This window comes from Coturnix japonica, chromosome 1, assembly GCF_001577835.2.
Source record: "Coturnix japonica isolate 7356 chromosome 1, Coturnix japonica 2.1, whole genome shotgun sequence".
Classification (NCBI taxonomy): Eukaryota; Metazoa; Chordata; class Aves; order Galliformes; family Phasianidae; genus Coturnix; species Coturnix japonica.
In genome coordinates this window covers 141,627,889-141,645,466 of record NC_029516.1, presented here as the reverse complement: position 1 = coordinate 141,645,466, position 17,578 = coordinate 141,627,889, and the positions used below count along the sequence as shown (strand labels likewise).

At 35.2% G+C, this 17,578-nt stretch overlaps 1 protein-coding gene across 1 annotated transcript in view; it reads right to left on the bottom strand.

Annotated features, from left to right (window-relative positions):
• Positions 1–730: 730 nt before the first annotated feature.
• KLHL1 (kelch like family member 1) overlaps positions 731–17,578 on the bottom strand; it is a 179,854-nt gene continuing 163,006 nt past the window's right edge. Inside the window, exons 9-11 of the mRNA XM_015851663.2 lie at positions 9,083–9,295; positions 6,053–6,224; positions 731–4,874 (exon numbers count right to left, since the gene is read on the bottom strand). Of these exons, the coding sequence (XP_015707149.1) occupies positions 4,815–4,874; positions 6,053–6,224; positions 9,083–9,295 (445 nt within the window). The 3' untranslated portion in view covers positions 731–4,814. The remainder of the gene's footprint in view (positions 4,875–6,052; positions 6,225–9,082; positions 9,296–17,578) is intronic.

Below are 17,578 nucleotides of genomic sequence, written 5' to 3'. Positions count from 1 at the left end.
TGAACACAGTTATTCCTCCCAAGGTGTAGAACTCCACTCTTGCCACTGCTGAACCTCATCAGATTCCTCTTTACCCAGTTCTCCAGCCTGTCCAGGCCTTGCTGAATGGCAGCACAGCCTTCTGGTCTCTCATCACAGCTTCGTATCATCAGCAACTTGCTGAGGGTGAATTCTATCCCTTCATCAAGGTCACCGATAATATATTAAGTTAGAATGGACCCAGTACTGACTCCTGAGAATCATCGCTATCTACAAGGCCTCCAAGTAGACTGCGGTTGGGCTTGATGATCTTCAAGGTCTTTTCCAATTTGTGTAATTCTATGATTCTAAGATTCTAAGTAGGCTCTGGTCGATCCACCTCACTGTGTTACACATTCTAAGCTTACCTATGAGGATGTTCTGTAAGACAGTGTCAAACACCTTGCTGAAGTCAAGGTAGGTGTAAGTATATAATTGTATACGTATGCACAGATACATAACTGTAGACAAGCTGTATAATTATATGTCCAACCTGCACTACAGTGAATAATGTCCATAAACCACTATATTATCTTTGAAAAAGATTATGTTAATATGCCAGTCATGTTAGACCATGTAGTTAATTGTCAAGAAGTGACAAGAATTTACATAGAATGTAGCTTATGGGCACTACCAACAGTCTTCTTTTAACTAATTTGAATCATACAAGATTAGCCAATATTCAACTGTATGCTATTCAAGAGCAATGTGAAACAATGAAAAAGTGATTTTTATTACAAGGATTCCTTTGTTCCAAACATTAAAGTCAGCTGAACACAAAGTTCTTGCTTATTCTGTAATGTTTTTCATAAAACATATCTTTGACACTACAGCACTTAAATAGATTAAGAAAAGAAAGAGATTAAGAGAACATCAGAAAAGTATCTTCTCAGCCAAAGTTCTACAGTTTAACTGTCCACCTTAGAAACTCTCATATCAGTTATGAAAAAGTCGTGCTTCTCAGAGCAGTCATGTCTAGACTATTTGTCTCTCCAAGGAGTTTTAAATCACTTAATTCAAATTCTAGTATACGCATTCTTCATGCTTCAAGAGACTCTATTCAAATATGACTTTGGCAGAACTTCTATCTGTCATGCATCCATCGTTTATCTTCATCAAAATGTTTTAGTATGTCTTCTCATAAATGCTGTATAAGGTATATATTATGATCCACATTTCCCAGCTATGGATTTAAAGATCAGGGAATATGTAATTCTTACAGGTTACACATTTAAAGCTTCACGAAAACAAAGGGATTGAATCTTGGCCAGTCTGAATTATCCATCCATCTGAACTGTCTATGTATATGGCAGAGCATGCAGCTGGATCTGTAGGATGAAGTCAGAATAAATCTGAAGTTCATAAATGGGCCAAAGAAACACAAAGTTATCCTAAATGCTATCATATATTTATTTATCCTGGTAAACATTTCAACTGTGATATAAGCCAGCTGTTTTGCCTGAATATTTTCTTTGCCGCTAAGGATTTTTTTCTTATTAATCAATATCTCAAGTAGCAATCACCCACATGTAGTGTATGTCTCTTACTGTAATTAGATCCTTGACCACAGAGTTGCACATGGAGACTCTTTAAAAATTTGTTTTAAGTGGATGAGTTTTGGATTATGTTTCCAATAGGACTTCAGAAAAGATGAAAAACAAAAGAAAAAAAAAAAAAGACAATTTTTGATGATACTGTGTGTCATTAAATTATAGTGCTGATAGTCTGACTTTAAGGAGAAATCACTTCAATAGCAGTGATTATGATAATCTTGTCAGTTCAGTTTGCATAAAAGAAATAAGGTACAGAGAAGCTTAAAACACACAAGAAAAACCCTAATTTTGGTCCCATGTGAACTTAACAGAATCACCTCTGCAACACATAAAAACAAGCATGTTTATTTTTGCACAGTGACGATTTCAGGTTTCAAATTCCTAAAAACAAGTTGTGTCAAACAAAGTTGGGCTACCACAATTTAACATTGTGCTCTATATTTTCAATTGCATTCTGTACACACATGTTCAAGATATGATAGAACCACGATAAAAGCATTACATTTAGTAAATTTCTTGCAAATATTGCAAAACTTGGCACAGCTTAATTTAATGTATTTACAACTGTAGTTGTACATTTTATAACATATTGATTCTCATACATTCCAAATCATTGTACCCTTATTTTACTCTGTAGTTCCTTACCACACTAAAAACACTTATACTGTAGTATTCCAAGATACCAATTTCAATTTTGGGTTCAGACTTCAAAACGGATCAATTGGATGGAAAATTTGAATAATACATCTGCAAACAGTTGCACTCTCAGGGTGAGCACTGGAAAGTTAATATTTAGTTAATATTTATGACATACTGCTAACCACATTGTGCCTACTTAAACTCATCAACTTGTAGGGAAGACTTAGTCCTCAGTTATGTTAATCTATAATCTTAGGTAACCAGGAGCTGTAGATACAACTTAATGAATGATACTTCTCCTTGTTGGTTAATTAAGAGATATATTTGCTTATACACAGTTGATTTTTGTACTTACGTCCTAAATAGAACTCTTGTCGCAGTTATTTGAAATAAGCGTTTGTGTAATCACTTCCTTCTAATTATTCTTCTGGACTTAACTTAGCCTGGAGAAGATTTCAAGAAGACCTTGTTGCAGGCTTTCAGTATTTGAAGAGACTTTATAAACAAGATGAAAAGCTACTTTTTGCAGAGTCTGACATGAAGGACAAGGGAGGACAATTTTAAAATGAAAAAGGGGAGATTTATGTTAGAAGTTAGGAGAAAATTCTTTACTCAGAAGTTGGTGCTGGAACCAGCCATCCAGAGAAGCTGTGGATACCCCTGACTTGGAGGTGTTCAAGGCCAGGTTGGATACGTGACCCTGGACAGTCTGATCTGGTGAATGATAGCCCTGCCTGTGGCAGGGAGGATGGAACTGGATGGTCTTTAAGCTCCCATTCATCCCAAGCTATTTTAGATGTCTACTGTGTGAACAAGCAAAATTTGTAGAGTCATAACATCTGTCACTAAACAAGTGGCAGAAAAATAAATATATTTGTTTGCAGAAGAAATACTATAACTGCAGCTCAAATGCTAAGAGATTTCAAAAAAACAATATAAAATATTTTGCAGACAGTTTCTTATTAGAGAAAATAATTAAAGTAGCATACTTAGGCTTCAGAACTGATTTTCACTTTGTGTCAGGAAGTAAAGATCTCCATGCATGCTAATGCTCTTAAAAGGATTAGATACATCTTCATTTATGTACAAAGTAGGAGACTCTACATCTTTTTCCAGCTTAACTGGTTTGTACTAGGAAAGCTCTTTTAACTGTAACCAGATTTCTTTCTCAAAATTACTAGTGACAGATTACAATGATATTACAATGTATTGACCAAGAAATGCTTCCTAAAAGATGAGGAAGGATTTAAAAGAAGAGGAATGCTTGATAGTTCTGTTCCCAGAACCTGTGCCTCCCTGAACAGCAGAATTTCTTGTTCTAGTAGTGGCCTAACGAATTTAGCTGAGCAGATAGAAAATTTCAGTGTCAAATCTACTGTCAAGGAAAAAGTGGAGTGTACCATTGCTGCTAGAAATGATCAACTCTAGCAGGAAGCACATAGTATATTACTATATAAATTATTAGATAAAATGGTCTATTTTCCCTAATTCCACTTGCATATATTCTCAGTTCCTTATTAGTAGCTAAGAAGTGGAAAGCAATAAATTGATCAAACTAATCAGGCAAATTAGTTTGAGTGCCAGAAAGAAATAACATGTAGGGTTTTTTTGTTTGTTTAATCCCTTTTGAAATTTCATTGGACATGTCAACTGAAATGAGAAGAGACTCTATAGTGTCTTCTGGTTCACCTGTTACCTTAGGTAAAGAAGAAATAGTATCCATTTTCCATCCATTTATGAGCTTTTAATATACAGAAGGTGCATTAAACAACATGATTAGAACTCACATGTCTAAGTTAATATAAAAATAAGAAAGAATTAGGAAATTGTCCTTTTGATTCCCACATTTGCAACAAGACCCCATCATAGCCATCAGCTTGCTTTGTGTATTATTAGATTGAATACTCAGGTTTTTCTCTCATAGACTCTGTATTAAGATGCAAGGAGGTACCATCTGAACAAAAATATAATTGTAGAGGTTTCATTTTATTTTTTTTCATCCTACTGTAGAGCAAGAGCTTAATTGTTACAAATGAAAATTGAGTATCAAGACTTTTTCTGCACTTTAGTTAGATCTAATTGTTTTCCTTAAAATAACTTCCTGTCTAGATGCAAAAGCCATAACCCTTTTGAAGAAAAGACCTGGATTGTAAAATTGCATTATCATCTACTTTTTGCTTAAAAAAACCTAGTTTGAAAGTCATTAAATATACTTTCATGTTTCTACTGTTAAAACTCTTAAATCCATGAAAGCTGCTATTGAATTCCTTCCAGACTCTTCTGTATAGCTGTCCCTTGATGCTTCTAATTATCCAGTTCTCTGGAACACATCAGAGAGAACACTACAGAATGTTACTGAATGCTTATATATTTATGCCTACGGCAATCTGATTATTATTATTTTTTCTTCTTCTTCATAGAATGAATATTTTTTTCTTATTTTATTGGGTATAAACCCTCTGTATTTCTCACTCCTATGTTTCTTCAAATTTGTGATCAACACAGTATTCACTGAGTAAATGCATGTTCATGTGAAGTTGTTCTTGTCTCAATAGAAAAATAATAATTTCACAGTCAGTAAAATCCTAAGCAGCGCTGACAAAGTCATGGTTGTTTGATGACTACAACACAGGCGCCAGCTCTTCCAATATTTAAGGAAGCCATCTGCATGAAAACAAAACAAAACAAAAGATATTAATAATTAAAAAAAAAAAAGAAAAAGACAGAAGTAAACTGAATAGTCTAGTCACGCAAGAGAGAGCCAAAGTGTTGTGCCAATATTAATATATAATATTTTAAACAAATGGGATTAAATACCAAAAATGTGCTAGTACTGTAGTTTTAAATTACTTAATCACATGTTGTATCCTTCACTTGCAAATGTGAGAACAACAACAAAAAAAGTGATTTTAGGGAAAACATCATTTTTGTGGATTTGTTGATATGTCAGTAGTTTCCATATTCTGTTAGATTGTGTCCTTGTAAGAAAGGTCAAAGTTACAAATACCAAAATTCTGTATTTACAGTATTAATAAACAGAATTAAATTTCCTTCAAATTAAGTTTAGCAGATTTAGACACTGTTTCTAGATTCTGCAAGGATTACTTGCTGTGAGTCTGGATCTCTTTACTTGTTAAGAATAATACATCTGAGGCATTTAATGATTAGAATAGTACATTGTAAGTAATGATACTCTGCCTGCTAAAGCAGAGGCATTTCATATTGTTTAAGTATACGTCCAAATGTATCTACTATGATTTCAAATCTTTTCAACCACTATTATGACATTTTCTTTACAGTAAAACCACCAATTGTCACCACTTTCACTGTGAAAAATACTTCTATTCTTATACAGTTCAGTACCAGGAACATACATATATTTCAAAACTTCAAAAAAATCCATCAAAAAGAAGGAAATTACATTGAAGAATGAAATGAAAACTCAGCTCCCTACATACATTAAGTAAACTGTTTTCACATGAAACATCTTCAAAATGTGCCTGCCAGCAATGAAAATTCCAGATTCATTTTGACAATTTTTATAACATTACTTCCAGAGAAGAAAAAAATAAGATGGAATAGATTTGGTCTAGTTTTACCTGAAAGGTAAAAAAAGATTACATCTCTAATGAGTGTTTATTCTGTCTTTTACTGGTTTCTTAGTTCTCTTTTTCCTATCTGAAGAGGAAACTTTTAACATAATAACTGAAAAAAAGAAGTATTAGGAATACTTTTACAGTCATAGCAATCTAAGATACCAGAATATTTTTTGTAGAAGTTGTGGGTTATTTTCCTGGGAAATTATCAAAATGCATGAGAAAAAATAAGGATCTGAAAAATACCTGTGTCCATTCATTAGTTTGAGGGTCATAGGCTTCCATAGTGTTAAGGTATGTTTGCCCATCATATCCACCTACTGCATACAACTTATCACCAAGGAGACAGACACCAACAGCATCTCTAGGCATACTCAGTGGAGCCACCATTGTCCATGTATCAGTTTTTGGATCATACCTAATGAAGGAAAAGGGAAACTGAATGTACAGTGAGAAGCTAAGCACTGACTCATGCTAATCTCCATGTGAAATACAGCCCTTTTGCAGAAAAATAAAAAATCATGAGTATCTTATCCAAAATATTTTTGTAACAGCAGAAATAAAAGATACACATTTACTGTATTCCTAATATATATATTTTAATGTTGATTAGAAACTTCCGGTTAACTATTTGAAAAAAATATAGATTCCTAAACTACTTATTGTGTAAGATGTCATAACAATATCTTAATATATCTATATATTTATGTATATTTGAATTAAATCATTACATTTTTGTGGAATATTAAAGTTTTTGTATATAATATATAAATATGTTTAATATTATTATGTATATATATATATATATATACACACACACACACACACACACATAATATATAATGTTCACAGACAGAAAATATCCCCAGGAATTCATGTTTCTAATTTCATTACAGTTAGAATCTCTCTTCAAGTAAAGAAATTACTACAGTTTCAAAGACAACCATCGCAGGATTTCTAAAACTGAGAGCAGAAGTACATAATGATAGCCATTCAAAAATTAAATATTTAATTTTTGCTATTAAGTTAGATATTCATTAACAATGTAACATCAGTTAATACTGGAGGCCATTTCAGATTATTTAACATCGGCTATAAAGCTGAAATAAATCTACTGATAGTGCCTCTCAGTGAGTTATTAAGGAAGCCTGGAGTATTAGTTAAACTAGATACCTTATTCTTAGATAATGGATATTTCATTCGGATAACAAAATAGATTATTACATTAAAGTATGATAGAAATAGCTTTTCCTGTCCTTAAGCATCTATAGTATATAGTAGAATCACTTTATAATCACTTGAGAGAAATAAACAGTTTAAGGATGAAATATCTTGCACAGACTTCATTTAGTAAGTGTACACTAGCTCGGACTACAAACTACAAAAAAACTCTTTGATAGGCAATATTTTTATTTACAAATTCTCTGTTGTTATGTAATATCATTACATTATTATTGCTACTGAGACACTCCCCTTATGGATAGAATATGACACTGTCTTACCAAAGAAAAATATCCTTTGCATCCCAATCATATCTTATTCATATCATTGCTTTTTGTCAATACGTACACTTCTGAACAACTGTTTTTAAGAATGAAGAACAGGAAGAATAAAATTCCATCAAAAATCTCTTGACAGACACCTTGAGAACTCATGAAGAATTGCAACCACTTCCACTGAACCAGTCCAGTGCATTACTTTCAGAAAATCAAGGTCCCACTAGATCTCACTAGTATTATGGGTTTGAGGGTTTATTTTATCTTTTTTTTTTTTTTTTTAAATAAAATAGTATTTCAAAATAAGTTTTGTTAGTTAAATACAATGACTATGTTATCTGCAGCCCAAGACAATTCCTCTTCACAAAATGTGGCCCAAGCAAGCCAAAATATTGGACATCCATGAGCTAAACAAAATACTTAAAACTTAATTATATCAGCAGGATAGAACTGCAAAATAATTTGGTCAAGGTGTTTTTGTTCATTTGTTTTGTAATTTTCACAAAAAATCTGAGTTTTCTTATATTTTTTTCTTTTGCTAAAAACAATGTACTTTTTAATTTCACAACAAATATGTATTCCCTAGATTGAGAAAGTTTACAATAAAATTCATTAATGTGGAAAGAAATGAATTTGAAATCAAGGTGAGAAAGGGAAAAAAAAAATAAAAAAATCTTTAGATAATTCACTGAACTTCTCAATAGCTATCACATTTAGAACAAGCAACACTCTTTTTCAAAGATTGCTCCACTGTCAAAATATCACCAAATTTTATCATTCTTAAATAGGAATTACTGATTTTACCTTTAAAAAGAGGCTTTCTCAGCATGTGAAAAGCAGACAAATCTAACTACTACTTTGCTTTTAAATACTCAGTTTCATAAGAAATCCTTTTAAAGTTGCGTCAACCTTAGAAGCTGGGAAACAAACTAGATGTCTTAACTAGTATCGAACAGGATTTAACAGCAGCATTCAAAAACACAAATCTGCTGTCACTAGATTTAAGTAGTGTCAAAAATATTTTTACACAAGGTAAAACTTTCAGGGATTTATAACATAATACATCTTATAATAAACACTTATTAGACTGTGGAATCCTATGTCATTAGAAATATTTTTTTTTTTGGCAGGAGGATGAATTTTCAAATGTAAAAGTAGATGCATTGAAGCCATATTATACATCTGTCAGTTATTGGGAGTCCTTTGAGATACTGCCCATTTTCTCATGGAGACCTAGTCAAAGAACACTATATTGTAATTCAGACAACAGATAGATAAAGTATATGTAGTTAACTCATTGCTATTACACCATCTGCAGATGTAATGGGAAAGAGTTCTACATTAAGAAAGTAGTAAAGATTTTGTATTTATAACTATTGTCACTACTAGCTATTAGGAGTTGGACTCCATGATCCTTGTGGGTCCCTTCTTTATGACCATGACTTCAATACAAACAGAAATTTACTTCACAAAAAAATTCTGGGTATTTTTACTTATAGATAGCTAACCATCAAGATAAAGATAAAATAGACATGGGATTTCTCTGATTAAATTTCCATCTGTTGGAGGTAAGGAGAACATAAGTATTTTGCCTTTGGGAAAACATCTAATCACAAGAAAAGTCATATGGAATAAGTTTCAACTTGGAATTTTAGGATTACTTGTTGAATAATTAGTAAATTCCAATATTAAGAAGAAGTCTGCTGTAATTTTCACCATTAGTTTAGTAAGAAAATGATGCTTCCAGAAAATGTAGTTTTAAAATGCATGTAGTAGATACCTTTCTACATAGTCCAGTAGTCGTGAGCAGTGGTTAGAAGCTGGAGCATCATGACCTCCAACTGCATAAAGAAAGCCATCACATGTAGCCACTCCTACACCTCCTCTTCTCTTACACATCGGAGCACACATATTCCATTTATTTGTATGAGGATCATAGTATTCCATTGAACTCAAACACGAGCTTCCATCTCGACCTCCAACTGAATATAATCTAAGAAAACACACAATGAAATATTAATAAAATAACAGTTTAGAACTGTGAACTCACTGTTTACTCAACTGTTCACCAGAATATACTATGACGATTCAGCTCTGTACAGAAGACCTGGAAAACCTCAGAAAGCATTTTAAATATAAAATGGCAAAAATGTAGTTTTAAATAAAAAACAAAACAAAGCAAAACAAACAAACAAAAAAAACCAGTTCTTTTGTGTTTGTAACTATCTGCAAGCAAGATTCTTGATTCCTTCCTCTTTTTGTAATGCTTCCCAGGAGGAAACCATTCTGATAACTCTTACTATAGCCATGCTGCATCCATGTCTTATATGAATCCTTTTGCAGTCTATTGCCTTTTCTACAGTGCCTGAAGATTAACTAATAGATAGGCTATTTGAAAGTCCAACTACTGAATAACTTGGGATGCAGAAGCAGTCTGTTATTCATTTGAAAGCTTTTACTGTCCTGAACAGTCTATGAATTCAGAGCTACTTAAATGTGCATTCACCATTTTATTTCCTTGGCATGGATTCTGATGGATAAAGAAAGTGTAATATCACCACTAAATATGTCACAGAAGTCATGAGATATTTTCATACTGCCTGACAGATATACTTGGATTTGCCAAAGATTCAAGTAGAGAGGGACATATGAGGGAGAAAGCATTAAAGTGTCTGAATATCCAGACTTGAGATAATTACCTTTGTATACAATTATCATGTATCCACAGGTGGGACAAATTCACAATTAAGACTCCTACATGTAAGGGTTAATATGTCAACATCCGCATTTTAAAAATTGCTTTATGTTCAAGGTGACAAGCAGAGCTTAAAGAACAGTTCAGTTGGCCAACCACTGCAGTACTGCTCCTCTTTATCAGAGAAAAAGAGCTTAAGAACAGCACTAAAAGAACATGTTAGCACTTGATCCAAAGCCATTTACATGAATATAAATCTAAGTGTCTGCAAGAATATTACTGTTATTTGCAGAGAAGATGTGGGACTTGGTTCAGTTGCACATAGACAGTGATCGCTGTTTACTGTATGTAGAAAAAAAAAAACATGCCCTAACAGAGAAGACTGCCAGAGTACGAGTCAGTTCAAAAGGCAGCAGTTTCATGTAATTATGTGAATTAATTCCCAAAAGTGGAGACAGTGGTATACAGGCCTGAGATAGAATTCTAAGTAAATATATTTGGACAAATAAACACTTCACATGATTTTTTAAAAATATGAAGTACTAAAACTTCTGCAAGGCTCAGTGAGAAACATTATATACCTAATTTAACTAAAAGAAGGAAAAACAGTCTATTTCTTCTGGCATGAAATTTCACTGTGAAGCACTGCTTTTCATTTGCCTGCTTCAATTAATACAGATAGTAAAATATATCCAAAAGCATCTCTGAGTTGCCGGTTGCTATCATTTTAGGTTTTGATTGTGTTTATATCTAAGCAAGTAACAATCCAGTATTTTGCTTATCCTGTTTGCCTACTTCACCAACTGCGTCCTACACAATCTAGGAACCTATAGGACTGCTGTATTATAGTTCCAGAAGATATCTGGGAAGTTGAAGTCCACCACAAGAACAAGGGGTAGATACCTTGAGACTTAACACAACTGTCTATAACATGCCTTATCCACCTCTTCATCCTGGTTGGGTGGCTAACAGGTGACAGGAAAAGGAGAAAAGGCCTCAAGTTGCACCAGGTGAGGACTAAGTTGGATATCAGGAAAAACTTCTTTACAGAAAGGGTTGTTAAACACTGGAATAGGCTCCCTGGGGAAGTGGTTGAGTCACCATCCCTGCATATGTTTAAAAACCATTTGGATGTGTTGCTCAAGGACATGATTTAGTGAAGGGCTGTTTGAGTTAGGGTAGTATGGTTAGGTTGTAGCTGGACTGGATGACTTTAAGGTCTTTTCCAGCCTGAACAATTCTATGATTCATTTGATTAGCAATAAAATTTTATTTCTCAAAGTTCAAGTTGAGACAAATAAAAGTTGAAAGCTTAATAATTTTTTTTAAATACTGTGCCTGAGCTTGGATCCTTCAGTAAGAAAACATTTCCACTCATCTGCTAAATTCTGTAATCCAGTTAGTCAATCTAGCTGCAAACAAATGAGAAACAACAGCACTGCAGACAGTGCTGAAGGTCCAGGATACTGCATAACTAACTGAGGTTTTTGAGATACTTATATTCCAAGACATTTAGAAATCTTACTCTTTCTTTTTAGTGCTCTGTCTTATTTAATTAGATGACTTTGAATGATTCATTTTTTTAACTTTACCCCTCTTGGTAATAGTTCAGATATAAAAAATTCTTCACAGAAAGGTATAATCGATTTCTCTCAAAAAGTGTGATTATCTGTCATTACTGTGTTAGGATATAAGCCATGCAACTGCAAGGGCTACTCTCATGTCTCTCAGTTAAAAGATACCACATCCGATTTGGGTGATTTGTCAAATATTTGGGTGATTTGTAAGCAGATTTCCATTTCCATGTGCATATATTTTTAGAATTCAGATGCTGAAGACAATTCAGTGATTGCATTTAAGAAATTAGTGTTCCTCATTGTTTTAATTTTTTTTTAATTATTGTTTTTTATTTTGCATTGTTAATTTACAATCCTACCTTAGTAACTTTACCTTATCTAAACGCTCTGTACTACTACCTGCTCTTTTACTGAACCTTTACCAGTAGGATACAAAGTGCACAATCCACAAAAGGTCTAAATTTGCAACCAACGCATCTTTCCTATTTCTCCCAGACAACTGGCAGCTGTAGACTTCTTGCAGATATCATAACTCCTATTAGATTTCAAGTGCCTACAATATCTCAAGATATTATTTTCAATGTTGTATGATTAAGAAGAAAGCTTGAGAAGTAAGCATAATGATAATAATCACATAGTAAGCATATCTTCATTCACTTCTGAGTTGGGAATATTCTGTTTACTGAACTGTATCTCAGTCTACGGAGGTGCACCCTATGAAAACTTTATGAAAACTAAAATTTATTTTATAATTATCACTATTTACAGGAAAAGGTCAACAAGGAAAAAACAACATTCAGTACTCAGTACTTTATCTCCATGGTTCACAATGAAAGTTTTGACTCTGGAGGTGTTACAAATTTCTATTCCTCAATAGACTAAAATTCTGTTTATTTAGATACTGTGAGTAGATGTGAATTTAGTCTCCTCTGAACTGGAATTTTATTTTGTTTTTCAGGATTTGGTGATTTCTTTTTACATTAAGATGGGCATAGATTCCTAAACATACATATATTTTTATATATGTGCATACACCACATACACACTTAAGTCAGTCCAGAAGTAACATCTCCTCTTTATTTCTGTGGAAACTAGAATATAAGAACAGTATTTTATAGAGCAAATTCTCGTTCTCGGCTGCAACACATTTTTTCTTTTCTTTTTTTTTTTTTCCCCAGCAAAGTAGGAGAAAGGAGAAATCATCACTAGTTGGATCAAAAACATTTATCTCAGTACTATCGTTACAAACCTTTGATAACTAATCAGAAAAGACATTTTTAAATTCAGTTTGACAAACCAACCTCAGAAGAACAGAGTGCCTTTGATGTGAGTTTCTATAGCTTGTGAAAACAGTCGAATCATGCCTTTCCAGTATTTCTTAATGAGGTTTGCCTTTCAAAATTCTTTCACCAAAAATATCAAAGACCTTGTCTGGTCTTTTGTTTAGGTCCCTTTGCACCCTTTTCTACCTTTCAGTATGCCTGAAAGAGCAACAGAGAAATACTTTGACAGAAAGGAAATCTGCCATGTGGAAACAAGGGGAAGGCTGCAATTTTCATCAGTGTTAGCAATCCATATCTGACCAAGGAGACTGTGTAGATGAAATCTCTCTATCTACACTGCCTTGGATAGGTCAGCTGTTCACTGGCAAAAGTTGAATATAACAACTTTCTGAAAGGAAAACATTAATGAAGACAGTTCTATCTGTAAACTTGGAATGGTACTTCATGCATTTGGTAACACAGGAGTGGGATACATTAGGAATAAATACAGTTCTGTTTAAGACAAAATGAAGGAAAAAAAAAAAAAGTCATAGAATAAGTGCCAACAATTAAAGAACTATTAACTGCCAGAATCTGAAAAGACTCTGAGAGAAATACCTTTATATGAATAATATAATTATGGCAAAAAAGAAGACTATACAACCACTCTGGGCAGCCTGTACCAGTGTTCTGTCACCCTTACTGTGAAGAATTTCTTATGCACATTTATGCTGAACTTCCTATGCTTCAGTTTGTGGCCTTGTTTCCCCTTGTCCTATTGCCACACACTGCTGAAAAAAAAGTCTGGCCTCATCCCTTTGTCTCCTGCACGTTAGATATTTATAAACATTGATCAGATTCTCTCTGAGTCTTGCATGGCTGAACAGACCCAGGTTGCTCACCCTTTCCTCATAAGGGAGGTGCTCCGGGCCCTTTATCATCATCATGGCCCTCTTCTGGACTCTTTCCAGGAGAACCCTGTTTGTTTGCTTTTTGTACTGGGGAGCCCAGAAATGAACACAATCAGGGCAGAGTAGAGGGTGTAGGTCACCTCCCTTGACCTGCTGGCCACTCTCCTTGTAATACACTGCAGGATACCATTGGCCTTCTTTGCCACCAGGGCACACTGCTGGTTCATGGCCTACCTGCTGTCCACCAGGACACCCAGGTCCCTCTCTGCAGAGCTCTCCAACAGATCATCTCCCAGTCTGTACTGATGCATACGGTCATTCCTCCCCAGATGCAAGACTTTACATTTGCTTTTGTTAAACCTCATCTGGTTCCTCTCTGCCCAACTCTCCAGCCATCCAGGTTTTGCTGAATGACAGCACAGCCTTCTAGTGTGTCAGCCATTCCTCCCAGCTTTTGTTGAAGTTTGAAGTTTGTATCATCAGCAAACTTGATGAGGGTGGACCTCATCAAGGTCACTGACGAAGATGTTGAACAAGACTGGACCCAGCACCACCCATTGAGGAGCACTGTTAAATACAGGCCACCAACTGACGCTGCACCTCCAGGAAAACAAAACAAAACAACAACAACAACAACAAAACACTTTTGTAGATTCTGCAGCTAAGGAAGATGATTTTCAACAAGCTGTCCTTTTCCTCTGGAAAGAAAAACAGTCTAATTTTTTATTTTATTTTATTTTTTGAGAAGAGCTTGATTAAAAGCACCAGTTCACAAACAGAAAACATGAAATATCAGCAATTTCAAAACCATCATTAAGGAGACTGAAATAACTTCTGCGGGATTTAAGATCATGCAGAAATTCATCTGTAGGTCAAAGTACATTCAGAGCAAAATACATTTGGAGACAAGAGAGATGAGACAAGATTTTAAATGTTTCTACAAAAAATATTCCTAAGCTGACAAGCTGTGTTTTAGTATCAGGTAATATATTCATGTCATTCATAAAATATTGATTTAAAAGTATTTCTTTGTAGTCAGTGAGAATACTGTGGTCAGAAAACATGCAGTATGAAACATATTTTCTCTTTACATGGCTGTAATTATGTATGCCAGTACAGTACTTTTCTAGTTCAAATGGATTTGCAAATCAGTAAATGGATCATCAATAACACACAAAGAAACCTGCAAACAACATCAACGAAGAAAAAAAAACAACACTGATGGAGAACACAGTTTTTTCAATTTTTTATTTTTTTTTTTATCTTGTGTTGGCATGAAATTTTGAAGTGTTACTTCAGCTCTAACAATCACAATTATAGCATATTAATATTTAATTTATTAAAGAAAATTGAGCCAATTTCTCATTTATTTTTTTACTGAAGTAAGAAAATTATTATTGCCCTGCAATTATATGGATGACTAGAAAAAAAGTCTTAGATCATTTAGTCTGCGACCTTCATAATGAACAAATCCTTCTCAATTCACAGAATTCAATCAGTAACAAAATACTCAGCTAAAGCTGTTCTACTGATTCCAAAGAAATTTCATTTTATCTCAATAGAAGCTATTGAGAAGTTGATCTAGTTTTAAATTAGAAAGAAAAATAGTTAGCAGTGGATATGACATGAGATTTTGTTGCTGAAAATAGTAGATGCTTCATAGCTTCTGAAAGATCTGTTGAAGTTCATGAAGATACATATCAAATTACATTGGCTTTGTAAAAAAAAAAAAAAAAAAAATATTTGAATGTTTACATATCCTACTTGATGTATAAATATACATTTATATGTACACGTGAATATGGTATCCATATATAGCATATATATAATTACAATGGGATTCTCATTACATTCGAAAATTTAGACTAGGCAGTATGAGCAGATTGCTGCCTTCTGCCATGTATTAGGCTGGAGTGGTGGGCTGACAAGAACTTCAAGAAGTCACAGAATCATAGAATTATCAAGGTTGGAAAAGACCTAGAAGATCATCTAGTCCAACCATTTCCAATACTTCCCAGCTAAATCATATTCCTCAACACAACATCCTAACGTTTCTTGAACACTCCCATGGTGGGTGACTCGACCACCTCCCTGGGCAGTGCATTCCAATGCCTGACTACCCTTTCCGAGAAGTAACACTTCATAATGTCCAGCCTGAATCTCCCCGTGCGCAGCTTAAAACCATTGCTTCTAGTTCTATCACTGACTACATGAGAGAAGAGGCCAACCCCTAACTCACTACAACCTCCCTTCAGGAAGTTATAGAGAGCAATAAGGTCTCCCCTGAGCCTCCTCTTCTCCAGGCTGACCAATCCCAGCTCCCTCAGCCACTCCTCATAATGCCTGTGCTCCAGACCCCTCACCAGATTCGTAGCCCTCCTCTGAATACGTTCCAGGGCTTCAAGGTCTTTCTTGCAGTGAGGGGCCCAAAACTGAACACAGTACTCAAGGTGCGGCCACACCAATGCCGAGTACAGGGGGACAGTTACCTCCCTGTTCCTGATAGTAACACTGTTTCTGATGCAAGACAGGATGCCTGTTGGCCTTCTTGGCCACCCAGGCACACTGTTGGCTCATGTTCAGCCAAGCATCAATCAGAACCCCCATATCCGTTTCCTCAACACAGTCCTCCAGCCACTCCGCCCCAAGCCTATAGCGCTGCCTGGGGTTGTTGTGGCCAAAGTGCAGGACCTGGCATTTGGTCTTGTTGAACCTCATCCCATTGGTTTCAGCCCAGCTCTCCAGCCTATCCAGATCCCTCTGCAGAGCCTTGCTACCCTCAGGCAGATCGACACTCCCAGCCAATTTGGTGTCATCTGCATACTTACTGAGGGTGCACTCAATGCCCTCATCCAAGTCATCAATAAAGATGTTGAAGAGGACAGGCCTCAGCACTGACCCCTGGGGAACACCACTCGTGACTGGTCTCCAAGTGGATTTAACTCCATTTACCACCACTCTCTGGGCCCGGCCATCCAGCCAGCTCCTTACCTAGCTGAGAGTGTACCCACCCAACCCAACCAAGTCCAACAAGTAGAAGTGCTCAGAGTAAATCTTATCAATGTCATGAACACCTGAAGGGTGCGTGCAAAGGGGACAGGTTCATATCAGTGTCATCCAGTGCCAAAAGCCAATGAGCACAGATTAAAACACAGAAGGGGTCAGTCTAAACATCAAGAAGCACTTCACTGTGTGAGCGACTGAACACTGGAATAGGTTGACCAGGCTGTGAAATGATCTTGAAGATCTTCAAAGGATGACTGTACATGGTCCCAGGCAACCTGTTATAGGTATCTCTGCTTGAGAAGAGGAAGTGGATCAGCATGTTTTCTAACAATCAAGGCAATACATACAAACTGCAATTGTGTCGTGCTTTTATGAATGGGTTATCAATATTCCACATCATAACAGCATGAAGTGCACTGAGAGTTAAAGAGTTAATACTCCAGTTCTGGGTACCTGTTGCTAAAGAGAAGCTCTACATCTCCCATAGGACTGTGCACTGTTCTGTTACTGTTTTCCACTCAGAGGAAAAGACAAAAACCATTCACTGATCACGAGATGCCCCTTTGTTTGATCTTCCAGTTTGTCTCTGTTGCGGGTGCTGTACTGCCTCAGCTTACTTAGAGTAAAGCTTTTGGTTTTCAGATACTCTGATTTTATTTGATTTATTATCTTCAACTCAAATTATATTCCATTATACTGTATTATATTGGTTTATATCGCATTCTGTTATCTTACTTAGTATATTAGTTTGTTTCTCCTCAGATGGTTGATGCTGTTTTGTTTTTACGTCCATCTTCCTACCCTTTCCCCTTATCCCCTTTCCAC